Source organism: Macrotis lagotis, chromosome 7 (genome assembly GCF_037893015.1).
Source record: "Macrotis lagotis isolate mMagLag1 chromosome 7, bilby.v1.9.chrom.fasta, whole genome shotgun sequence".
NCBI classification, from domain to species: Eukaryota; Metazoa; Chordata; class Mammalia; order Peramelemorphia; family Peramelidae; genus Macrotis; species Macrotis lagotis.
In genome coordinates, this window is record NC_133664.1 from 132,164,790 (window position 1) to 132,191,355 (window position 26,566).

The 26,566-nt window shown below is 34.7% G+C and overlaps 1 protein-coding gene across 2 annotated transcripts in view; it reads left to right on the forward strand.

Annotated features, from left to right (window-relative positions):
• The window catches only part of TSPAN12 (tetraspanin 12), a 101,044-nt gene extending 79,576 nt beyond the window's left edge, over window positions 1-21,468 (forward strand). For both annotated transcript variants that reach the window (XM_074193824.1, XM_074193825.1), the window contains one exon: window positions 19,798-21,468. In XM_074193824.1, the coding sequence (XP_074049925.1) occupies window positions 19,798-20,103 (306 nt within the window). In that variant the 3' untranslated portion in view covers window positions 20,104-21,468. The remainder of the gene's footprint in view (window positions 1-19,797) is intronic.
• The last annotated feature ends 5,098 nt before the right edge of the window (window positions 21,469-26,566 follow it).

Genomic DNA, 26,566 nt, shown 5'->3' on the forward strand with positions numbered 1-26,566 from the left:
AGTTCATTAGTTTTCTTGCTTTCAGTTTTATTAATTTCTCTTTTAATTTTTAGAATTTCTAATTTGGTTTTTAATTGGGGCTTTTAATTTGTCCTTTCTCTAATTTTTTAGTTGCTTATTTAGTTCATTGATTTCTTCTTTCTCTAATTTATTCATATAAGCATTTAAAGATATAATATGTCCCCTGACAGCCACCTTGAGTATATCCCATAGAGTTTGGTATCTTATTTTATTATAGTCATTATCTAGGATGAAATAATGAAAACCTCTGGGTTCAGTGACCAGATATGAATCAGAAAGACTGGAGCTAGCCCTGGATGTATTAATCAATTAATCAATAAGTGACTTGTCCAAGGTCACACAGTAAGTGTCAAGTGTCTGACACTGCTGGCATAGTTTGAAGCCAGGAGTTGCTATTTACTAGCTGAATGAGTCTGATCAAGTCCCTTCACTATCTGTAAAATGAAGACTTGGATTAGGTCTCTGAGGTCCCTTCTTGCTTCAGATCCCTATGTTCATGGGGATCTTATGATCTTCTAAAGGTCAGTTTTCTTATCAATAAACTAGAAGTATATTCTCTGATTGGGTTATTCAAGTAAATATTTATATAGTGTCAGCTATGTTTAAGGCAAAAAAAAAAATAGTGTGACATTGTGGATAGGGGGCTGACCTTGGAGTAGGGGAGACAAGAGTTTTTAAAGTTATATCTGGGGGCGGCTAGGTGGCACAGTAGATAAAGCACTGGCCATGGAGTCAGGAGTACCCAGGTTCCAATCCGATCTCAAACACTTAATAATTACCTAGCTGTGTGACCTCGGGCAAGCCACTTAACCCCATTTGCTTTGCAAAAAACCCCTAAAAACCTAAAAATAAAATAAAGTTATATCTGATATACACTAACTTTGTGAACACAGGCAAGTTACTTAAACTTCTAGTGTGCCAGTTAATTTTCTAAGCTTTAAATTATATACAAGATGCTGTTTTGCATCAGCGAATGGAATTTCTAAACTAGGGGTCCCCCAGAGAAGTGAAAAAAATTGGTTTATAACCCCCATATCTTCTTCTTCAAAAAAGAATTGTGTGAGCTAGCTGCTGAAGTACAAACTCCTGCTTTCCAAGGAGTAATTTCATTCTGGGAATAGTGGTGGTGGAAGAACTACTTTGTAGTCCCTAAAGTACTGTGTGTGTTTGTGTGTGTGTGTGTGTGTGTGTGTGTGTGTGTGTGTGTTTGCACAAATAATATATCTTACAAATCATACCTATGCATATGTATTTAGTAAGAGTTTTTATTGTGCAATTAAACTACATTTGATAAAGATAGATTTTTTCATCAGATTAATCAACTTCTTAATTTACTACATAATTGTAATTACATAATTAATAAGCATTTAATATGAATATGTTATTTATCTATAGTTGAGTTATAGATTTTTTTTTAGGTTTTTGCAAGGCAATGGGGTTAATTGGCTTGCCGGAGGCCACACAACTAGGTAATTATTAAGTGTCTGAGGACACATTTGAATGCAGGTACTCCTGACTCCAGGGCTGGTGCTCTATCCACTGTGCCACCTAGCTGCTCCAAGTTATAGATTTTTAAAAATTCAGAGTATAGATTAGATTAATAATTAAAAATATAAGACATAATTCTAATTTAATTCTGATGAAAACATGGTAAGAGTGTTCATTGGTCCTAAAATCAGAAGCCCTGGATTGAAGACCCTATTCTGACATTTTGTAATTTTTGGATCCATGGCAAGTTATTTCCCCTATTGTGAATGTTAATTTCTTCATTTATAAGATGAATATGATAATACAAGAAATTTGTAAATTAAATATTGCTGTAGAAATATGAACTACTGCTATTTCTTGTCTACATATCTTACAGAGAACAACTAAGCTGATGAGGAGTCTGGAAATCATCTGATATGAGGCATGTTTAAGGGGTTTGTATGTTTAGCCTATAAATGTGAAGACTAAGGGGAAGAATGAAGCTATCTTTAAAAATGAGCTATCTTTAAAAATTTGAAAGTATCATTTGAATATTAGTTTAGACCTTTTCTTTTGTCTACTTGTTATCCCCTAAGATAAAAAATTAGGGATTGCAGATAGACTCTAGAATAAACCAGATTAAAATTTATTATAAAGAAAGACTTTTAAGGACTATTAGTATTCTCTAAATAAAGATTCATAATTGGGGTGGCTAGGTGGTGGAGTGGATAGAGCACCAGCCCTGGAGCTAGGAGTATCTGAGTTCAAATCTGGCCTCAGACACTTAATAATTAATTACCTATCTGTGTGGCCTTGGGCAAGCCATTTAACCCCATTACCTAGCAAAAGCCTTAAAAAAATAAATAAAAATATATAAAGATTCATAATTGGACTAGCTGCCTTACTAAGTACTTATCTTTGTAACAAGACATTCAGGGATAGACCAAGTTTCCAACTTTCACAGATCTTATAGAAAGAATCCCTACATTGAGCATGATGTCCATGACCTTTAAAGACCCTTACAATTTATGTGCTGCAACTTAGTAGTAAAAACTTTCTTCCTTCAACATGTCCTCTTCAAGAAAGTTTTATTCAGAAATTAAAGCAAGAAATAAACTCTCATATCTAAATGATTTTCATGATCACTGGCTCCAATCGAAAAATCCTTCATTTAAAGTGTTAGCATTCAATTTTGTCCAATCTGATAGATTTCCATTATATTTTCTATTAGAAATAGAAAGTATTTCTATATAGTCTGCTCTCATTTTTATGATCAGTACTTTCCACATATTTTGCATTCTCAAAGAATGCATTGTATATTATAAATGAAAAAAAGAAAATTAGATAATCAGTAACTGATAGACCAAGTAAGTCGAATAGACTTACATATTTGTAACGTTGTAAGGAGGCATGAAAAAAGGCCTTTGATTCAGAATACTCAACAATTGCCACAGGTACCTAACATTCCATTATGAGGAATTTTTTTTTTTTGCTTATAGGGTCTTATCATCTCATCATTTTCTTCATATCTATAAAAGTATTCTGTAACCAAAATTTGAATGGCTTTAAATGACAAATAAAGAAACTTGTATTTGATCCTAGAAGTAATAGAGATCTATCAGAGATTATCAGGTAGAAAAGTAATATAGTTCAAACTTGTATTATAGGGAAACATTTTGGCAAGCAAATAGAGAATGGATTGAAGAAGGGAGAGACATAAGATAGTCAAAACAATACAAAAGCCACTAGAGGCCTTGTGAGTAAAGAGAAGGGAATGGGTATTAGAAATGTGGAGATAAAACTGCTAAGACTTGGCAATTGTCAGTGAGAAACCTCTCAAGCTTCTAGATTGGGCCTTGGACAATAGACATTAAGTTCAACCCTACATCCATATTTCAATCTTTTACATTTTAATGTCACCCACCAGAGTTTAAAATTCTACTTTCATAACCTTTGACTAACAAGGGCTTGGCCATACCATGACAAATCATTAGAATAGGACTTAAATTAAATTAATGGAAAGTAATAAAGCATTTAAAAAAAAAAACAAACTGAAATGTCATTTAGTTGCTCTTTCTGAATAGCAATGATAGCAATATCTGTTTGAATTGAAATAACTTGTTTAAAACAAGTATGATTATAAAATGTGTTATTTAATCATTATATTTTCCTTTTTCTTATGGAAGAAGAATAAGCAGTGAAAGTAAATTTAGCATGATACTTAGTGAAAGTATTTACCATACCACAATAATATATATTAAGATAGACGAACTACCCTTTGAACAAAATCTGAAATTACTTTTTTTTTAACTTGAAATTATCTTTCCTTTGAAAGAAAATCTAGGGGCAGTTTAGTGGGGGAGTGAATAGGGTATTGGCTCTGGAGTCAGGAGGATCTGAGTTCAAAGTCATCTCAGACATTTAATACTTACTTAGCTGTGTGACCTTGGGCAAGTCACTTAACTTCATTGCCTTGTAAAAAAATGTAAAAAAGACTTATTTCCCATCATTTAATGAGTATTGTGTTAATTTCACTACACTGTGGTCCATTTGTTCTATAAGTTGGCTAGATCTTTGCTTCATTGCTCATCATGGCCAAAACATGTATGTTATTCATGGGAGTGTTCTGATGTAGTATACCGTGAAATGAGGAGCTTTTCATTGAGGTCCTAGATCTACCATTTACTATGGGACACTAATTTTTCTGTGCCTCACAAGACTTCTACCTCAATTAGCATTATTGTAAGGGGAAAAAAACATATGTGTGCTCAATGAATGAACAAAAAAAGTATTTATAAAGTATCTTAAATCATTTTGTAATTGTAAATTGCTAGATAAATGGAAGTCATTACTACCTTGTAAAAACAAAATATTAACCCTGGGAGGAAAGTAGCAAGGTTGCTCCCAAGGTTAATTTTTGTTTTTACTGTATATAATAAATACCAGTCTCCTTAATGAGCTCTTTATACTCCAGTTCAAGGGACCTCCCTTCTGTTGGCCACCAGGTTGCTGTAGTGTAAAACTGCCTAAGTCCACATGATTCAAAGAGGCAAAATCATCTTGGGCTCAATTGAAAAGAATTTGGTAAAAATCTGAACAGTGGTACAAATAGTAGCCCATCTATTCTCCCTCATTTTTATCCATATCCTCCTGAAAAATCACCATGGGGTCAAATCTAACAATCTAACATGCTGGGGACTTTTTTCTAGATCTCTTCACTTTGGGTGGTTATGAATAGAACTACCCTTTGGTACCTCTAGCTACCCTTTTGTTAATTCTTACTCTTCTCATTTAACTGTCCTATCTCTTTTCTGGTAATGTATCTCTCAAATGAGATATGTGTAGTGCTTATTCTTTTGTCTAGTTCTTCATTGCTAATTTTCTGCAGCCAGGTTTCCCCGTAGGTTACTCCTTGCGCTCAAGTAAATTTTTTAAATGATCATAGTGTTCCTGATTTGTGGCCATATATCATCACTAGAGGAGCATCAATGTTAAAAATATGTGTGTGTGTGTGTGTGTGTGTGTGTATGTATGTTTTGTTTTTTCCCAGTGAGAATTGTGGTGTCACTAAAAGCACTGAGTAGTGTGCCCAAATAGAGCCCCACTTTTTTAATTGAGTCCAGTTTATTGTTCATCACTAGTTTCTGTTTGTAATATAAGTATTGACTGACCAGTCAATAAGCATTTACAATCACTTCTTTGTTCCTGTCACTATGCCATTATCTCTCTGATTCTCCATAGTACAGCTGAAATGATAGACATTCTTCCCACAGTTTATTTTTCCTGTTTGATTAGTTAGGACAAACTGTATAAAGTGATGAATCTTTGCTATAATAAAACTTTTTTTCTTTGGATTCTGTTGGAAGGCATAGCACTCCATGTTTTATGCTTTGTTTGATATTAGTAATTAGCAGGTCATTGAAAAAGATACATTAATCTCTCAAGATATTTTAATAAGTTAAAATATGGAAGGGAGAAATTTCCCAGTGGAAGAGTCTTTAAAGCAGAATTTTGCCCTATGAATCAAATGCCTATACATAGAATCAAAAGCATGTAAGTGCTGTGGGATTTTTGTACTTTACACTTATTAAATAATCAATCTCCCAAATAACCTCTCATGGTCCTATATCTTTCTTTACCACTTATTCTCTCATGGCAGACATTTTTTCCAAAAACAGTGACCTCCCCTGCTAGCCTCTATGGAGAAGCCTACCTGACAGAATTACTTGTTTTTTGATTGTTTACTCTTGACTTAAATACTCCTATCATCACTCCTCAATTTAGGATGAGACAAGGACTAGGTGAGGAAGAGATGCAGGGAACCCAGGAAAAGACCTGGGAAAGGAGACATTCCAGTGAAAGAAAGAGTCTAAAGAATCTTAGGCTTAGATATAAGGGAATTTCCAATCCTTCATTACAGAAATATAAGTTTTAAAAACCATTGACCTTTGCCAAAACTAAAAGGATAAAAAGGTAAAACTCTTTCTTCTTCTGGAGAAAAAGCATCTCAGAGCAATAAGATAACTATTTCACCATTCATAAATAGCTTTTAGATGAATTTAGATGAGTTTAATGACTTTTTCCAATGATATTCAACAGACTAAGAAAAGAAGAGAAATTGGATTTTTCCTAAGAATGAGAGTTAGCAAAATAGGAATAGCAGAAGGAGAGAGTACAAGAGATAGTAGGGGAATGCCAAATAAAATCTAGGTTAAAAGAAGCTAAAGGAAAAACCCAGACCATTATGAAAGGTTGAGCAGTAAGGAAAGGTCTAAGAGAGAGAGAGAGAGTGACCACAGGGGAAATTATGGTCCCCAAGAATGGGCTCCTTCAAAGGAGAATGCGCCAAGGGGATAAGTAGTAAATAAGGGCAAAGGGAAATGAGAGGTTTTGGAGGGGATGATGCTCCCCCAGAGTGAGCTGCCCTCCAAAGGAAGAGAAGCAATAAGAGAAGCAATAAGAAACAACTGAGGAATGAGTGAGCTTTTAAGGAGGATGGATATAGCCAGACAGAGGTGGGGACAGGTAGCTGAGTTGAGGTAAAGAGAGCTAGATTGATAAGGGGTAGTAGCTCAAAGAGCAGAGATAAGGTAATTAGGGATATATAGATAAGAAGTAGTAGGTAAAGACTTAATCCTTTCTGGCTTTGATAAGATCCAGTGTTTTGTTGATACTTGTTTTGTGCTTGGGGCAGAGATTTATGAGTCCTTGCTAATTTACCAAAAGCACATCAATCTCATCCCATAACAATGGGAGAGACTTGATGGGAGGGGGGAGCAGTGTTAGTGTAAGGTACCTGGTCATGTAGAATAGATTAATTATGGAATGTATTTCTTTTAACATCTCCCTTACTTCAGATTCAGAATACAAGACGTTTTTGGAGAGTGGATACAAGAAATTGGGGCAAGGATTAGGACAAGATTTCATATAGATGGTGCCATTTCAACTGAAGAGGTCATGGGAAATGGTCTATAAAAGGCATGGACATAAGGAATGAAGTGCCATGTGTAAGGAATATCAAAATAGTCTTTTGGGTTAGAGAATGTGTGGGGGGGAGAGTGATTCAAAACAGACATCATGATTAGTAAATGTAGAGCAAAGATTAGAATTGGTATGTGATTTAACAGGAAATGTGAAAGGATTAACCACTTTCATTGGAGCATAGAATTTCAAAGTTACAGATATTTGAAATGAGATGATTATGAGAGATGGGAAAGATAAAATCTGAATTGTAACCATGAACATGAAGTAGCCAAAGAAGAATCAAAAAGGTTTTTTTTAAAGGAATCAAGGAATTTGTGATCTAGTTTGTTATAGAGGTTATAAATGTAAATGTTAATATTTCTGAGAATGTGACATGATATAGGTAAGAAAGGAAGGTCAAGAGTCAAGGGCTAAAATAAGAAAATTATGAATGATTTGAATGGTTGGTAGATGAATGATTGGGTGAGTAGGACTGCAAAGTGATAGGGATGTGATTTGAAATTTTTAACAGTGTCACCAAATTTGCTAATAGATGGGGCTACAAAATGCACAATGGGACCATGACTTGTAATAGCAATTTGTTCTCTTTTACTTCTTATTTGAATATAGTATTTGTCTTCATATAATAAAAATAATAATCTACACATGTGTCACATTGTGTGTGTGTGTGTTTGTGTATGCATGTATGGAGAGAATGGTGGTATAAGAATTATAAGAAAACATTCTGCAGTCAAAATGATATTTAGGGAGACCCATTCCTGACTTGTTTTTGTATTAGGAAAGATAATTGGTAACTATCATTTTAGTTTTCAATAAGATCTGTCCTAAAAAATAAATAATCTGGTGAAGATTAGAAATGGCCAATAAAAAACAGGTTATAAAAGAAAATTAAGCTGTACAGAGAATTAGGAGTGCATTTGATTAAATCAAGATTTAAATTCCTGGTCTGAAATAACTCCTTGGATAAGCTTTTTTTCTACAACAAAATTCTGATTTTAAGATAACCTTAATTCATAGTTTTCAAAACTCAGAAATGCATTTAACTTGTACAAGGAGAGCACTGTATATTTTAAACAAGTATTCATACTTTTTTGGTGCAGTAACTGGAACGGGCATAACAAAAAGGGAAATGGAAATTTGTTTAAATTGTTGATTAAAAGCTGGGGCTGCTAGGTGGTGCAGTGGATAGAGCACTGGCCCTGGAGTCAGGAGTACCTGGGTTCAAATCTGGTCTCAGACACTTAATAATTACCTAGCTGTGTGGCCTTGGACAAACCACTTAACCCCATTTGCTTTGCAAAGAAAAAAAAATTAAAAAAAAAAGCTAATTGAAGTCAAATCACCAAGCCTTTATTAAGGAACTACAATGTATCAGGAACTGTGTTGCAACTAGGGCTACAGAGACAACAAAAACAAGAACCATCACCCTGTGCTGTAATGAGGGAAACAAAATGCCAATAACTGGCAATTGGCCCCCAAACTAAATTCTAAACAATCTTCTTTAAGTACTCCCTCTGACCATAATACTGCAAAGCTTAAGAACTTTCAGTGGCTCCTCCATACCTTTAGGGTAAAATACTGACTCCTTAGTTTGTCATTTCAAGTTTTATAGTCCAGATACAACCTGCCTTTTAGGACTTGCTTTACACTACTCCCTGAAAACTGGACCTTTGTTATTCCCTGAACTTCTTATTGGATATTTCAAACTAGGTATCCCCAGAAATACCATAAAATCAAAATTTCCAAAACTGAGCTCATTATATTTCTCCTTAAATATTTCTTCCAATTGTCCTTATCAGTATTTCAATCTCTCAGTTTCATTGCCTTACCTTAAAATCAAGCCCTTCCCCTTTATATTCATTCAGTTGCCAGATTTTACAGGTTGTGTGTTCAGACTCATTCCCATCATTCATAGTTACCACCTTTATTCAGGTTTTCACACCTCAGCCTCCTAATTGATCCTCCTCTCAACACTTCAATCTATTCTACACATTACTGCAAAGGTGTATAGATCTTAATATGATTCCCCAATTCAGTCAACTCCAGTGTCTTCTTGGGGTTTTGAGGATTAAAATATAAGCTCCTTTTGTTTAGCTTTTAAAATTCTATACAACCTGATCCTAACCTATTTTTCCCCGCATCGGACATGATTCTTTATTCTCTTTGTCATCCAATCAAACTCATCTTTTCTCTGTTCCTTACACATTACAACTCATTTCCAGTCTTTTTGTCTTTTCACTGGTTGTCCATCCCTGGAATTTTCCCCCTCCTTGCCTCAGACTAAGAGGTCCTCTCTTCTTTTAAGAACTTTCTTAAATTCCATCTTCTGATTGAAGCCTTTCCTCTCAAATTAACTTGCATTTAACTATTCTGTATTTATTCATTTACATTTCAATTGTATATTATTGTTATTTGTTTTTCCTTCTCAAAGGAGAACATAACATCAGGAAGGTGATGCATGACCTGCAAGTGAATTTGATTTAAATAAGGAAGGCTATTTAAAGTTACCAGTCTCTCTTTTTCCTCAGGATCCAATGGTCAAATGAGGGTCCAATGTCCAATGGTCCAGTGATTGATTGACATTTCATTTGTCTGTGAACTTTTGTACTAAGTATTCCATCTTCACCATCCACCTCTTAGAATCTTTGCTTTCCTCCAAGTCTCAGTTCAAGTACAAAACTCCTTGTATATTAATGCTCTGATCTTCTTCCTCAAAATATCATGAACACAGATGCTCTTTATGAATAATGAACACACTCCTCTTCAGCTCACTGTCCACCCCCAATAGAATGTAAGATACTCTGAGTAAAGATACTGGTCTTCATTTGGCTTTATATCCTCTGCAATGAGCACAAGGTAGACACTCAAAAACTATTTGCTAAATTGAATTCATTTGATATTCCAGATTTCTTAGCAATGCTTTCCTAGTAGTTTACAGTCTTGCTTGGTACATGGGCTATTGAGGTTACTTGCTTCTGAGTCTTTCTTGTCTGTTCTATTTTATTGATCATACTTAGGAATTTTTTCCAGTATCAGTACCAATAGTTTTTATGACCATTTTTATGATATAGTTTTATATAACTTAGCTATAGAAAACTATAGACTGAAATGCTTGCTTTATTTTTTTGAGACTTTATTTGAATTTTTTTTGAGCTTTTTGTTCCTCCAAATAAATCATTATGGTTTTATCTAGTTCTACAAAGTATTCTCCCCAGTAACTTTATTTTAAATTGTTTTTACTAAGTTCATTCATTTTAGAACATTTCTACTTTTAACCTGAGAAAAATAATTTAGCAACAATCTAAAAGAAGGCATTCTAATTTGAGAATAGATGTAATAGTTGTGTATAACTTCCCTTTCAAGAACTGAATTATTTTGTTTCAGTAGCAAGTCAAAGTCAACTGTGGCATAGGTAGGTGCCATTTCAGTCAATTGCCAGTGGCATGCGAATATCTTCCTTTTTCCCCATCTACTTTTCTTTGTCTTCTTTATTTTTTATTGTTATTTTATTTTTCCAATTATATATGAAAGTTTTTCAACATTCATTTACTTTCCACATTTTTGTTACACATTTTTCTACCACCCTCTCTTCCCACCCCATTTCCCTCATCAGTGAGCAGTCTAGTAAAACTAGTACATGTTCATTTGTGTTTAACAAGTTTACATATTAATCATTTTGTGTATAAGGAATTAGGACTAAGGAAAAAGAAAGAAAATCATGGAACAGGAAGGAAAAAATGTAAGATGTTTTTTAAAAGTGTGGGGTTTGTTTTTTTTGTTTGCTTTTATTTCCTGTCTTCTGCTTTCTTACATTCCTTTATTTTCTCTTTCAAAATTCTCTCTTATGCTTAATGTTTGCCAGAATCAACCATAGCCATCAAAATAGAAAATTTTGAAAGGGATCATTTAAGTCATCAAAATTAATCTTATCACTATCAATTGAAGTCCGGGAATTTGAAGTTAACTTTTTTCAAGTTCACATAGTACTTTTAAAAGGTTAAATTTTATTTTTTTTTAATCAACAAACATCTATTTTCTCTCTTACTCTACCACCATTTCAGAACAACAACAAAAAAATTAAAATAAACTTCTATATTGATCATGGACTGAAAACTATGTCTCATTCTGGTTTTTTGGAGGTAGATAGCATATTTCTTCCCTAATCCCGTATTAGTATCATTATATGTTTTACTAATCAGATTTCCTAATTCTTTCAAAGTTGTTACCATATTTTCATTGTAAATTACTTTGCTGAATTCTATGCACTTTCTATTATTTCATAAAAGTCTTGCCATATTTCTCTAAAATCATCTCCTTCATCATTTTTTATAGTACAATCATATTCCATCAGAATTATATGCCATAAACTTCAGCCATTTCTCAGTTTATGAGTATCCCCTCAGATTTCCACCTCAAAAAAAGATGTAATATTTATGTAATAACATCTTTAGTATTTTGTTTAGAACTGCTCCCACTCTTAAATTTCTCTCCTATTTTTCTGTTGAATGAAATGTATTTCTGTAGCCAACTCTGACTGTATATTCTTCCTTCTTTTGTTCAGATGAAAATGAGGTTCATTACAACATTTTCCCCCTCTTCATCCTCATTGTTTGTATAGGGGTCTGTTTTTCATCACTCTTCCCTTTCTCTTAAGATCATCAATAGCAGAACCACTACCAGGCCTTCTCTAATTTACATCATTTCTAATCGAAAGCAGCTTATCCTAATTTTATCTCTTATAATTATTTTTATTTCCTTATGTTCCTTTTAATTCAACATGTTTAAAATTCAGGGTTTTTGTTCAGGTTTTTCATCAAGAATGCTTAACAGTCTTCTGTTTTTTCCACCTCTATAGAATTATTAATGGGTTTTTTTTTTTGGCAACTATCCTTCATCTTCTGAAATACCATATTCCCAATTCTGCTACTTCTTTATGGCAATAGTTGCTAAATTGTATGCAATTCTGTGACTCCTTAGTATTTAAATTTCTTTTAATTTCAGGTGTTTTTTTTTTACCTGAAACCTCTGAATTTTGGCTATAATGTTTCTGTTCTGGGGTGTTTTTGTTCTGGGATTTCTTTAGGAGTTAATGAGAGAGAGGAGAGAGAGAGAGAGAGAGAGAGAGAGAGAGAGAGACAGACAGACAGACAGACAGAGAGAGAGAGAGAGATCATCTCAAGAAATTTCAAAACTGTCTACATCTTTTAGATAAAATGGAAATTTAAAAAAAAATCCACTCAGGGAAGACTTCATTGAGGTAGGGTCCAGAGAATGATTGGCTGGCACATCTGCTTGGCATCCTGCAGAGACTGGTCTTGGAGCTATACAGCTAAGGGGAAAAATTGAGCAAGCAAAAACCAGAGATATTGTAACATAGAAGGCTATTTAACAGAGGTCCAATAATTAGGAAAAAACTAGAAGGTCTATAAGGGGTTAAGAATTATAAGCCAGTATCAAAATAAGAAAATGAGTTCCAATATAATACAAATTTGTTGATGGATGCCACATAAGTTGTAGACAAAAGCTCAAAAATAGTATAAACAAATGTACTGAAAAGGCATTTTTAAAAAAACTGCACATGTCCAAAAAGTAATTTACAACAAAATTTTCTATTTTAGCTTTGGCCATGTTTAGAATGAACAAAAATTCCAGTTGAAGAACGGATCTCTCTTTAAAGCAGTTAAAGGGTATACCAATAGGCATTATTCTGATCCACTGGCTCACTCTCATATTTAATTATGATGTACTTGGAATGATCATGGCAATTTGCTATTGCAGGGCAGAGAGGGACACAAGGACTTGTTCCCTTATAAAGTCATACACACAATCCTTTTCATTGAGCCAGGTGAGGGATTCCTTTAAGAGAGTCCTACCTCAGTTCAGGCTAGGGCAGTTCTTTAGGGTTTTTTTTTTTTTTTTAGGTTTTTGCAAGGCAAATGGGGTTAAGTGGCTTGCCCAAGGCCACACAGCTAGGTAATTATTTAAGTGTCTGAGACCAGATTTGAACCCAGGTACTCCTGACTCCAGGGCCAGTGCTTTATCCACTGTGTCACCTAGCTGAGCTTAGGGCGGTTCTTTCAAAGGTCACTTACTATATCTGCATCATTTACCATCAAATCCCATAGGGCTAAATGACTTCATTGGCATATTGTCTTTCTATTTTAACATACCTGATGTCAGGCAATTAACTATAACCAGAGCTTCAGGTGGCTTGATCACTAAGGAGAATCAAGAGTGTGCCAGTCTGTAATTTGATATAAGATATCCAGGAGAAAATTATAATTCAATTGTTGCTCATGTACCTAAGGACAGTGCTGTAGATGAAATGCAATAAACAGATTTTGAGATGTAAAAACACAATAATCCTAATTCATTTTTTTAAATAAAATCAACTTTTTACAATGAACTCATTTAGTTATTAACTATATTTAAAGTAACTAAAATCTCCTTCTGGCTAGGAGGCTGCTCATCATCTCCCTACTTCTCTCATAACAATTGGCTAGAGATTGCCACAGAGAAATCTCAAATTATCATCATTATTATTTTATCTTTCTCATGTTACATAGGTGCTTTTCCCTCAAAGCAAATAACTACAGTCCCAGTTTACACACACACACACACACACACACACACACACACACATATAGCTAGAAACTTATATTCATAAACTTTTCACTACTAGCCATCTTCAAAAATACAAATTATTACTTAAAGAATTATTTTTAAAAACCCATTAGAACATCTTAGGTAACTTTAAATTTCTAACATGTGTTATTAATTCTAATGCAATAAAAAAATTCCAGGCATTCAAATCAATTAACAACATGGGTTATTATGCATGAATCCACAGATTTATCCCAGAAGGGGTCATAATTTGTGATACTTCTCTTACCACCCCTTCAAAGCAATCAAATGTTAATTCCAGGCTTTGACATTACAGTTTTCAAATAGCTTACATGTGCACAGGAGAATCAAATGCTGTTAATATAATTTCTTTGAAGTTACAAAAGAATATCACATAACTGATAAATACATATACATATATATTCCCTTCCATAAACAAGTGATGATAGATGATAAGAAACATAGAATACAAACTTTCTTCCTTTACCCACAAAAGACCTTGTGAGATTGTTGACAATGTGCATCAATTTAACATCAAAGCAAATCAGATTATACAATTTAGTACAATATTTCTCTTTCCCAAAAGAAATCAGTATATATGATTCAATATTCCCAAATTCATTGACATACAATTTATCCCAATTATATTTTCCTCCTTAATAACACACACAAATTCTCAAGATTTGTTACAGAATTTAGGTGACTAAATTACCCTCATTTAGCTCTCAGTTTCTTCTTTTTTTAAATGCAAGGTGGTGACCTTTTCCTATCAAAGGTCTTCCCTCCCTCTTTTTCAAAGCCTTTTGAGGGCAGGAAGTCTATTCACAAAATTTGCAATTTATAGGTTTAGATTCCAACTTCACTAATTACTTAAAATTAGACCCTTTAATTCAAAACCCAAACTAAAAGGAGTAACATTTAAATCAGGTAACTGTAACTATTTCAGATCTGTATTACACATACACAGACAAAGGAGCTTAGACACAGACACAACTCTTTTGTATAAAGTTTTCAAATTTATCAAGGTGAGATTGGCTCCTTGTCTTGCCTCAGGAGTAGTTTCCTGAGAGCTATTGGTACCTGGAGCAAAATAGGGGGTAGTCCCAAATTGGAGATTTTTTTTTAATTAAATGGAGAAAGAAAGTGACTGGTCAAAGGGTCCTGCCATGAGGCAAAATTCTTTCTGACATCTGCAGGAATTAGCAGTTTTCTAGAAATGAGGAGGTAAGGTTAGGGACAGAAACTGTTTTGAGGGAAGATATCAGAATGGATACCTTACAAGTTTTGATTCTATGAAGAATGCAGAGAATAGAGAACTAGATAATTATAAGGACTGTGAATCAGAGAATGAGGCCTAGAGTATACATAAAGAGAAGATGGATAATGAACAGAGTAAGGGAGAGAACTCTCCTGTGGCAAGGGTCACAAAAAAAGCAATCTTAAAAAAAAAAACTTAATGAACAATGTAATTGAAAGGAAGAAAGTCAGTGGGAATAGGGTCACCCTAAAAAGATATTAAGTTAAAATAATTGAAGAGGCATAGTTCTGTATTTATAACAAAAGAAAAATAACTTGAAAATATAATAAAAAAATGGCAGACCAGATAAGAAAACCACAGTCTGCTATTTACAAGAAACATAATTTACCAAGACATACATAGAATTACACTGGTTGATGGGGGGAAAAATTTTTACTATGAATCAAGTGAATCCATAAAAGAAAAAGTTGCAGTCTTGCTATCTGACAAAGCAAAACATTCAAAAGAATAATGATAAGGAAAGGACATGGAAACTAATAGTTACAAAAAGATAAATAATAACACAACAGTAGCAGAAGATTTCAGTATCCCTCATTCGGTTTTGGATATGAATAATCAAAGATAAAGAAAAGGAAAATAGGGAGCAGCTAGTTGGCACAGTGGATAGAGCACAGACCTTAGAATCAGGAGAACCTGAGTTCAAATCCAGCCTCAGGCACTTAATTACTTAGTTGTGTGACCTCAGGCAAATCACTTAACCCAAAGCTAGAAAGAAAGAAAGAAAGAAAGAAGGAAAGAAGGAAAGAAAGAGAAAGGAAGGAAGGAAGGAAGGAACTAAACAAATTGCTGGTAAACTAGAGCTAAAAGACATATGTGTCCTTGAAGGACAGACAAATGTAATTCTTAGCACCACCTGGAAACTTTAGAAAAACTAATCATTTCATGCTATCCCAAGAAAATATTAAGGAAATGTAGTAAATAATCCTTTACAGACCACATATCAAAAAACATGATAGTCATTTGCTTGGGCATCACCAGAGAGACAAACCCAAATAGAGACTTAACAATGAAACCTCAAATAATGGGTGTATTAAAGCAAACTGATTCATAGGAGAATTCTATCAAACTTTTAAAAATAATTAAGAGTATATTATATAAATTATTCTCAAAAACTGAGAAATTACCCTTTGAGAATCCTTTTATGAGACAAATGTAGTCCTAATACAGAAACCAGGGAAAAATAAAACAAAGAAAGAAAAAATATGACAATATAATTAATGAATATTGACTCAAAATTTTTAAACTAAATCCTATTAAACAGGCTACAATGATCTTTCTTAGAAATTATTCATTTTGACAAAATGGAATTTGTAGCAGGGATACAAAAATGACTGACTCAACATTAGGAACCACACTCAACTTATATATAAGAATTTTTAAAAAATCTAAACATCCCAAACCAAATATCTTAATAGATACAGAAAAAGACTTTGACAAAATTTACTAATTTATATCAAAATTCTTCAAATTATAGGCAGAGAGGAACCGCTATAAAACCTATCAAAAACCAAAAGCAAACGTTTGTAATGGGGATACACTAAAACCTTTTATAATAAATAGGCAAAGAAAAATAAGGATACCCAATCTCCCTACTGACATAACTCTGAAAAAGAGCTACTAATAGCAATAAAACAGAAGAAATTAAAGGTATAAATATAGATAAAAAGGAAATAAAACTAACTTTTGCTGATATAGTGGTAAACTGGGAAAATCCCATCAGAATCAAGTACTCTTTGAAGTACCAAATCATACAAGTTGCACAGTATAAACTAAATCCTCAAAAATCAATAGCATTTCTATATAATAAGAATCAAACACAAAATATAATAATAGCAAGGGAAATCCCATTGCAAGTAACTATGAAATACATAAAATATCTAGGAATCGATCTGCTAAAGCACCCTTAAGACTTGTGCAGATACAATTACAAAGTGTCCCATAAAGAACACTGTAAATAACTGGAGGAATTTTCAGGGCTCATTGCTGAGCTATGCCAATTTAATAAAAATAATCAATTTTTACCAAAGTATCAATCAAATTACTGAGGAGATACTTTATAGAATAACAAAATTCATTTGAAAAAACTAAATATCTTGAATATCAAATGAAATGATGAAAAGAGGTAAGCATTAAGAGGAAACAGTACTTCTACACCTTAAATTATCTTATAAAGCATCAGTAATCAAAACCATCTAGCAATGGTCAAAAAAAAAATAGGTCAACATAACTTCCCCTGAGAAAGCAGTCTGGCAGAAAGTAGACTTTGCCCTACCTCATATTACACAATACATTATAAATGAATATGTAAGCTTAATACTCAAATCATACTATAAAAATGAGTACAGAAACTGATTTCATACTCTCAAGCTCTAGATAAGACATGTATTCTTAAATCTATTAAGAATGAGGCACTTATAAAAAGGTAACTTTGGTTGTATCAAACTGAAAAACTAACATATAGATAATTAATGTGCATGTGATAGAAAAAACAGTGACTAACAGTCAAAGAAATATTAATGTTCTTCAAAAGAATGCTAAATATTCACAATCATCTGAATATATATATATATATATATTCCAAATCATTAAGTAATAAAACAAATCAAAATATCATTGGTATTTTACCTCACTTTCTGAAAATTGGGGGAGGCAAGTTTAATGTTCTAATGTTCTACAAAGTATAGTCATAGGGACAGCTTTTTTTAATATCCTGAAAAAAGCAGATATCATGTTCAATGGGGATATACTAGAACTTTTTCAATAAATATAGGAATAAAGCAAAGATGCTCATTATCTCACTATAACCTGTTTGTTATTGTCCAATCATGTCCATCTCTAATCCCATTTGGGATTTTTTTGGCAGATATTTGAGTGGTTTACCATTTCTTTCTCCAGCTCATTTTACAGATGAGTAAACTGAGGCAAACAGGATTAAGTGACTTTTACCCAGGGTCACATAACTCAGAAGTATCTGAGACCACATTTGCAATCAGTTCTTCCTGACTCCAGGCCCAGAACTCTATCCATTTCACCACCTAGCTCTCAATTGTAACTTGATATAGTTCTGTAAATGCTATCAATAAGCAATAGTAGAAGAGAAAGATATTCAGATGCACTATTATATTATTAGTGGAACAGCAAATTGTTACTATCATTTTTGAAAATAATTTGTAAGTATGCAAATAAAATGACTAAAATTTAGTGTACTTGAATAGATTTAATTACATATCTTTGACTGAGAATCTTAATTTTGGGATTTATTTTTCAAACTTATTCAATATATTGTTATTTCCTTCACTTTTTCTTTTTTGTGTGAATACTATGAGAGAGGTGGAGGAGGGGAAGATATTGGGGAAAATTATGATGATATTAAAAAAGAAAAGACATCAATGGAAACTTTTTAAAAAGAAGATATAGTAACAAGACCTCTAAGAAGACATCAATGGCTTTTTGAAATGTCAGGAAAGGTCATCCATAATTCCTGGCCAAAAAAAAACTAATAAAATTTTCTAAAAATTGAACTTCAACTATTCTGTTGCCCTTTTTTTAAATGGTCTGAAGTTTTGACTCTGGCTTATGGTTAGGGCCAAAATGTTTGCTAACCCTTGTTTTAGAGAAATAGGTTGTTACTGAATAGATGATTTTGAACCCTTACCTTCTTTATTTTCAAGCTAGTTACTATACAATATCTTCTTGGATTGTGGGAATCCCCTTCGGGGAGCAGAGAACAATTGATGATGGCTTGTCCTCCCCATAGTCCCCTATCTCTACTGCTTCGGAGAAATGAAAATTAGAGTACAACCTGATATAGACTTTTAGCAAATACTTGTTAATATATTAATTAGTAGATTATTGACCATGAGTTAAGTCTTCATCCTATCTATCCAGCTGGTAGTAGGGATTGGCTCCTGATAAGACTGAATAAGCCTGGAGGTCATTGGGTGTGTAGCTGATTAGATACCACTTACTGTCAACTAAAGACATATATTAATCAGTTTTATATAATCTATTGTTTAATATATTTTATGTTCCCTTCCCCCACTCCACCTATTTAAGAGTTTTTCCATTTACCCATGAACTAATGTTATTGTTCAAATTAGTATGTGAAATGACCTGTGTATATTGGTTTTTAAAAAAAAGAAGACATTTCAATTCATTGTTTGATATTTTGAGATTTAAAAAGATGCTGCCTCCACATTGGCATGAATTGTATGGTACTGCATTAGTTTTTGATCATGTTTGCATAAACAGCAACTAAGGGGTAGAATTGCCACATTCCTTTGTTCTTGGCTGCCAGTACTGATCAGTGCAGTAGCTGATAGCCAGTCAGTGTAGTTCCTTCTCCCAAGTTCCCTTAGCAAGAGCTGAGATTTGATCTCTACACATTTGTACCCACTTAACTAATAGATTAGGAAAGACTGTGCTGATTATTGAGAATAGTAGCAAAAGAATATTGACTATACTTAATAGTTGCATAATAAATTTTTATTCCATTAGCTATGTCAGTGCAAGTGAAAAGGCTGATTTTTCATTTGAAAAATATAGCACAAAATGGAGTTATAAATTGTGTATATCTTTATTTATGTACATATTGTCAATATAAATGCATGCTCTTTGAAGCTGACATTTTATTTTTTTGAATCATTATTGCCTACTAGATTGCCTGATACACAATACCTACTTAATAAATAACTTGTTATTTTATTGCTAGTTGGCCAGAATGTTTGGTAGTCTCATATATCATCATGAAAAGTAAATGAATTTCTTAAGAGATATGGATATGTAAACATCATTTGGTATTGTTAAGTAATGCAGAATTCTTTTAACAAGACTTGTAAGAGACAGATCCCAAATGATACTGACCACATCTATTTGTTTTGCAGGGTTGTGGGAAAAAAATGTACACCTTCTTGAGAGGAACCAAACAACTGCAAGTTCTAAGATTCTTGGGTATCTCTATTGGAGTTACACAAATTCTGGCAATGATTCTCACTATTACCCTGCTGTGGGCTTTGTATTATGACAGAAGAGATCCTGGAACAGATCAAATGATGTCCTTGAAGAATGACACCTCACAACACCTGTCATGTCATTCAGTAGAATTGCTGAAACCAAGTCTGTCAAGGATCTTTGAACACACAACCATGGCAAACAGCTTTAATACACACTTTGAAATGGAGGAACTGTAGATAATGCAAGAGGATGAAACCACAAAATTTTTGGATTGGACTTGTGATTTTTATTTGAGCATACAATCCTTTGTCCTTCTGTTTAAGAAGTATCGTCATAAAAGAATACTTGCAGACATGATTTTCTGCTTCCTAAATGAAGGGGAAAAGAATTTCATATCATGCTAGAAGTAGCAAGTGGCTGTGCACTTAAAAGAAAAACAAACACCTCCTGTGTTGTGGTGAGGGACAGAACTAACAATGGCCTTTTAGACAATATCATGTAAGATTTTTATTGTTTGTAGATATAGTTAAGTTTGGGGGCTAACTAAGGTAAAATTTGACTTTACATCCACGGGCTATTTAGTTTAAAAAAGCACTGATTAATTACTAATATAGGAAGGTAGACAGTACTAATGATCCTTTCTCTGATGGTGAATTATTTTGAAAGTGTTAAAAAAAAGATTCTTCAGGAGAAAATTCTGTAAATTTCTTTAAAATTTCTAAAATTAATTTTAGCACTTAAAAAAAAGAACTAACCCAATGTCTTAAAACTGATCAGGGATGTTTATGTAAATGATTGTTTTTGTGTGTTAAGTCTGTATATTTTAGTAGATTTTAGTCTAGCAAAAGTTAAAACAATTGTGAAAAGGACAAAATTGCCTTTGCACAGCACCTTTATTTTTAGCCTTTCCTGTAAGATGATTTTTTAAAATTCTGCCCTATATTTTATAACTATTAAATATCTCTAGGTTTGGTAAGTCACCAGTGTGATAAATAGGCATCATTATTTTTCAAGAACATGGTCCAGTTGCTAGAAAATTTTTAACAAGACAGTTTCTGCTTAACCAAGTTTGTACTGTATGACTTGAGAGCTATACCTTTCCAAACTGTGGTTCTATAAGAAACTAGCACATTTTCAGATACTTATTGCCATCCTCAAACAGTCTGTAGAATATACTATTCTTATTATCCAGTGACATGCCTGGGATATACTGTCAATAAATTAAATATTGTTTGATTAGAGTTTTTTTTCTATATTGCTTCAATTAAAACACTGGGGTTATACAAATTTTAAAATTTCTACAAAGGTTAGAATATATTTATTTGAAATGGGAAGAGTGCATTTTACTGTATTTTGTGTACTATGTTTAATAGAATATTTGAAAGAAAATTAAACAAGTTTCAATAAACCTTCTGTAAAGAGTGGTAATTTCCATATTCCTATTTTTATACATTGGCATCATTCATAACATTTTGTTGGGATAAATCTGGGGAAAATATATAACAACTGGGAGAAAAATGATTGTTTTTCCAAGACCTAAGTGTACCTTTTTAAGGGTATATCTGTTATTCAATAAAATTCAAAAGAACTTAAAGAATATCTATTTATTTTCAAACATAGCTTTCATTAATCTTTTAATTAAAAAAACCCCCAACAGAAACAACTTAACGAAAGCCAAAATTACCTTGTCTTTAAATGTTTAACTTTCTTTTAGCTTCTTTCATATCCAGTTAATTTTTTTCAAATTTTCATTTTCCCCCCCTCAAAATTCCATTTCAATTCTATTCCTTCAAAAGTAGATTATACTCCATAGATGCAGATTACAACCCCACTATGAACTTTAGTAGAAAAGAGGAGCCACGTGCATATGGAGAGTAGGGAAAGGAATGCAATCTCAGTAGTTTGCCAGACATATCATAAGTCACAGTCTAGAGGAAAAGAAGGGGAGCCCCTACCTGGAGTCCAGAAGCTCAGAATTCAAATCCAGCCTGAGAAACTTACTGGTAGTGGGACCCTGGATAAGTCATTTAACCTTTTTTTTACTTCAATTTCCTCATATGGAAAATGAGCTGAAGGAGGAACTAACAAACCACTCCTAAAGCTTTGTCAAGAAAACCCCAAATGGTGTCACAAAAAATCAGGACTGAAAGGACTGAATTACAGTTAATAGCATTTTTCAAAAAAAAAAAAAGGAGATAATAGCTAGCAAAGTGATTCATATATGCTCATTTATTTGACCCTCACAATCCTCTAAGTGCTTTTAATCTCCATTTTTTCAGCTGAGGAAAGGAAAACATAAATAAGTAATTTGCCCAGAGTCACATAGGTAGTCAAGTATCTGAGACAGAATTTTATTTTATTTTATTTTTTTAAATTTATTTTTTATTCTCATTTTATACAAATTTTTTTTACATTAATAAAATATTCTTGTTTACAAGTAAACAAAATACCCCTCCCCCCATGAATATAGATAGACTTGCTTGGGCGAAAAAAGTAAAGGGGAGAGAAAAAAATTAAAATTAAAAAAATAATAGTAATAATTGTAGGTATGGCCAGGTGGCGCAATGGATGAAGCACCAGCCCTGGAGCCACAAGCACCCAAGCCCATATCCAGCCTCGTAAACCCAACAGTCACCCAGCCGTGTGACATGCAAACTCCCTGATCCCCACTGCCCTGCAAAAAACCAAAAAGAAGGAAAAAAAAGACCCAAAATAAAATAGTAATAATAGTAGGGGTGGCTGGGTGGCAGACAGAGCATTGGCCCTTGGGTCCAAATCCGGCCCCAGACACCCAAAGATCACCCTGCTATGTGACTCCAGGCAGGCCACCCAGCCCCACTTGCCCTGTACCCTCCCCCAAATAATAATAACAAAAAATGTGCTTCAGTCTGTGTTCCAACACCAACAACTCTGTCATGGGTGGATCACATTCTTTATGATAAGTCCATCACAAAAGTTACTTCCATACTTTTCCAACATTGCCATTGCTAATCGCAACTCCCTCCTTTCTTATTTCTCCACTACCATGTACTATATTTTCTCTCTCCTTTCATTCTGACTCTGCTTTAGGGTCACTGAGTGGCACAGCAGACAGATCCTTGGTCCTGGGGCCAAGAATCCCTGAGCCCCCCTACCACCCCTTAGGCCCAGAATCCACCTGGCCATAGGTCCTGGGCAGGCCTTCCAATCCCAGCCGCTTGCAAGAAGTAAAAAAGAAAATGTGTTATATCTGACCACTCTCCCCTCATGGTACATCCTCTCCTCCTTTATTCACATCCCCACTCCTTCCCCCTGCTCCCCACTCTTTCTTACTCCAGATGCCTATACCCCATTGAGTATATATGCTGTTTCCTCTCCTAGCCATCTCTGATGAGAGCAAAGTTTCCCTCATTCCCCCTTGCCTCCCTCCTTCCATATCATTGCAATAGCTCATTGTAATAAAAAAAAATCTTATTATGTGAAATATCTTGGCCTATTCCGCCTCTCCTTTTTCTTTCTCCCATTCCATTTCCCTTTTTTTCTATTGACTCCATTTTTACACCATATTTTATCTTCAAATTTAGCTTTCTCCTGTGCTTCAACTATTAAAAGCTCCCTCTACTGGCTCTATTAACTGAGAAGGTTCATATGAATATTATCAGTATCATTTTTCTATACATGCAGTTCATCATCATTAAGTCCCTCATATTTCCCCCCTCTCCTCCAATCTCTGTGCTTCACCTGAGTCCTGTATCTGAAGATCAAACCTTCTGTTCAGCTCTGGCCATTCCAAAAGGAACCTTTGAAATTCCCCTGGTTCTTTGAAAGTCCATCTTTTTCCCTGGAAGAGGACATTCAGCCTTGCTGGGTAGTTCATTCTTGGCTGCATTCTAAGCTCTTTTGCCTTCTGGTATATTGTATTCCAAGCCCTACGAGCCTCCAGTGTAGTTGCTGCTAAGTCCTGTGTGATCCTGACTGCAGCTCCACAATATTTGAACTGTGTCCTTCTGGCTGCTTGTAATATTTTCTCTTTGACTTGGGAGTTCTGGAATTTGGCTATAATATTCCTAGGGGTTGGTTTTTTGGGATCTCTTTCTCGGGGGGATCAGTGAATTCTCTCCATTTCCATTTTGCCCTCTGCTTCTAGAATATCAGGGCAATTTTCCTGTAGTAATTCTTTGAAAATGATGTCAAGGCTCTTTTCCTGATCATGACTTTCAGGTATTCCAATAATTTTTAAATTATCTTTCCTAAGTCTGTTTTCCATATCAGTTGTTTTTTCAATGAGATATTTCACATTTTCTTCTAATTTTTCATTTTTTTGGTTTTGAAGTATTGATTCCTGATTTCTGGTAAATTCACCAATCTTCCTGAATTCTATTCTTTGTCTGAAGGATTTGTTCTCCTCAGAGCATTTTCGTATCTCTTTTTCCATCTGGCCAATTTTGCTTTTTAAAGCATTCTTCTCCTCAATAACTTTTTGAATTGTTTTATCCATTTGACCTAAGCTGGTTTTTAGCATGCTATTTTCTTCAGCATTTTTTTGGATTTCCTTAACTAAGCTGCTGACTTCATTTTCATGTTTTTCCTGCATCTCTCTCCTTTCTTTTCCCAGTTTTTCTTCCAACTCCCTCATTTGATTTTCAAAGTCTTTTTTGAGCTCTGTCATAGCCTGAGCCCAATTTCTGTTTTTCTTGGAGTCTTTAGATGCAGGAGCTTGTGCTTCCTCATCTTCAGACTGAGTATTTTGATCCTTCTTGGGCTCATTTGCAAAATGTTTTTCAATAGTCTTCCTTTTGTTTCTCTACTTGCTCATTTTCCCAGCCTGGGCCTGTTTTTGGGGTGCTTCCTGAGCTTTTGGGGCACTCCCACAAGGGTCTCAGTGTGTGAGGCTCTGTCCTCCTTCCTGGTCTGTGAATGACCATATGCACCCCCCCTCTCTGCCACGGGGCCGAGGTGGGGGGCCGCAGCTGTTCTATTGTGGGGGCCTAGACTGTGATCAGGATCTGAATGTGGTCAGAGCCCCAGAGTCCTGTTCCAGAGGCAGAGGACAGAAGAACTCTGCAGTCTCTCTCTCTTCATTCCCCTCCCTCAGCTCAATGGGCTCCTGCTTACTGGCTCCGCCTGCTTCTGTTTCCTGGATCAGGGCTGGGGAAAGACCAAGCTGCTTGCTGTGTGCCCTGAGGGCTGGGCTCCAGGTGCTCGCTTTGGCAGAGGTCCCTTGCTGTTCCCCCACTTTGTGCCCGATGCTCCCCGGGGTGCAGCTCAGGGGACTCCCGTGCTGCTGTGAGCTGAGACTCCCAGTGCCCTGGGGCTGCCTCAGGGAGGCTGAAGTTCTTTTGCTCTGGGGGGCCACCCCTCCAGTGGGCCACCCCTTTGACCCTGACCCCAGGGAGCAGAGCCTTTCTTCTTTTTTCCAGGTTACCTTGAGTAGGAGAACTGCCTCACTGGTTCCCTTTGTGGGTTCTGTCTCTCAAAAGTTTAGTTAGAGTCCTTAGTTTATGAGTTTTTATCAGAGAGCTCCTAAGACTGAATCCCTTCATGTAGCCATCTTGGCTCTGCCCCCCCCAGACAGAATTTTAATTGGAGAATTCCTGAGTTCAAATTCTGCACTCTGCCTACTGTATCACCATTGGGGAATAGGAGTCTAGAGTTCAAAAATGAAGAAAATAAGCCATTTGGGAGTCCAGATATGGATAATGGGTAGATATATAACATTTTCTACTTTTTGACCAGCAAGTATGTTTTTCTTCTGTGTAGACATGATTACAAATTTCTGTTAATCCTTTACAGTTGTCCCATGCCAAGACCTAGACACCAATGTATGTGATGTTTTTTAATTCAATTAAATAAGTATTTAGGCACTTATTCACTAAACATTGTACTAGACTGGCTACAAAATATCAATCCTAGCCCTCAAGGAATTTATGTATTATTGGGGTCAAGGTGAGGGGGAACTATGAAGCTCACAAATTATTTGCAAAATGGTTCCCAAGGAAAGAACACAGGTCTAATACAAAGGGAAGTTTGCCAATAGAAGTTCTAGGTATTACAATGGAAGAAGGTAAGGAAGAATAGAATGGGGATACTAAGGGAAGGGTGAAGTTGATACAGATGGGTATAAGAGGGCAGAAAAGGATAGTCAAGGAAAAGAACTTTGGCCTCTAGCCTGCAAATCAAAATCACAGGGATTCTGAATAGAGTCATGAGATAGTGTTGTCGTTCTCTTCACAGTGGCAAAGACAATGTTGATTTGATGATCAGTTCCTAAAAAATGCAGAAAATGTGTTAGAGGTGGAGGAGTAGGGTCATTACATGCATGTCTGTAGAGTTGAAGACCTTGCCTGATAATCAAGGTAAGAGTCCTGGACCTAGACTGCTAAAGAAAAAAAATCATATTAAACATTTTAAATTAGTTATAATTCATGAATTTCTTGAAGTATCTTCTGAAAGCCTTAGTAGCCTAGAATCATATAAGTGGCACATTGGATAATGTGCCAAATGTCTTCCTGAGTTCAGACCTGGTCTCAGATACTTACTAGTATTTGACCCTGGGCAATTCACTTAACACTGTTTGCCTCAGTTTCATCATCTGGAAAATGAGCTGGAGAACAAAATGGCAAACCACTACAGTATCTTAGTCAAGAAAATCCCAAATGGGATCTCAAAGAGTACATTTTACTTTATTTTGTGTACTATGTTTAATAGAATATTTGGAAG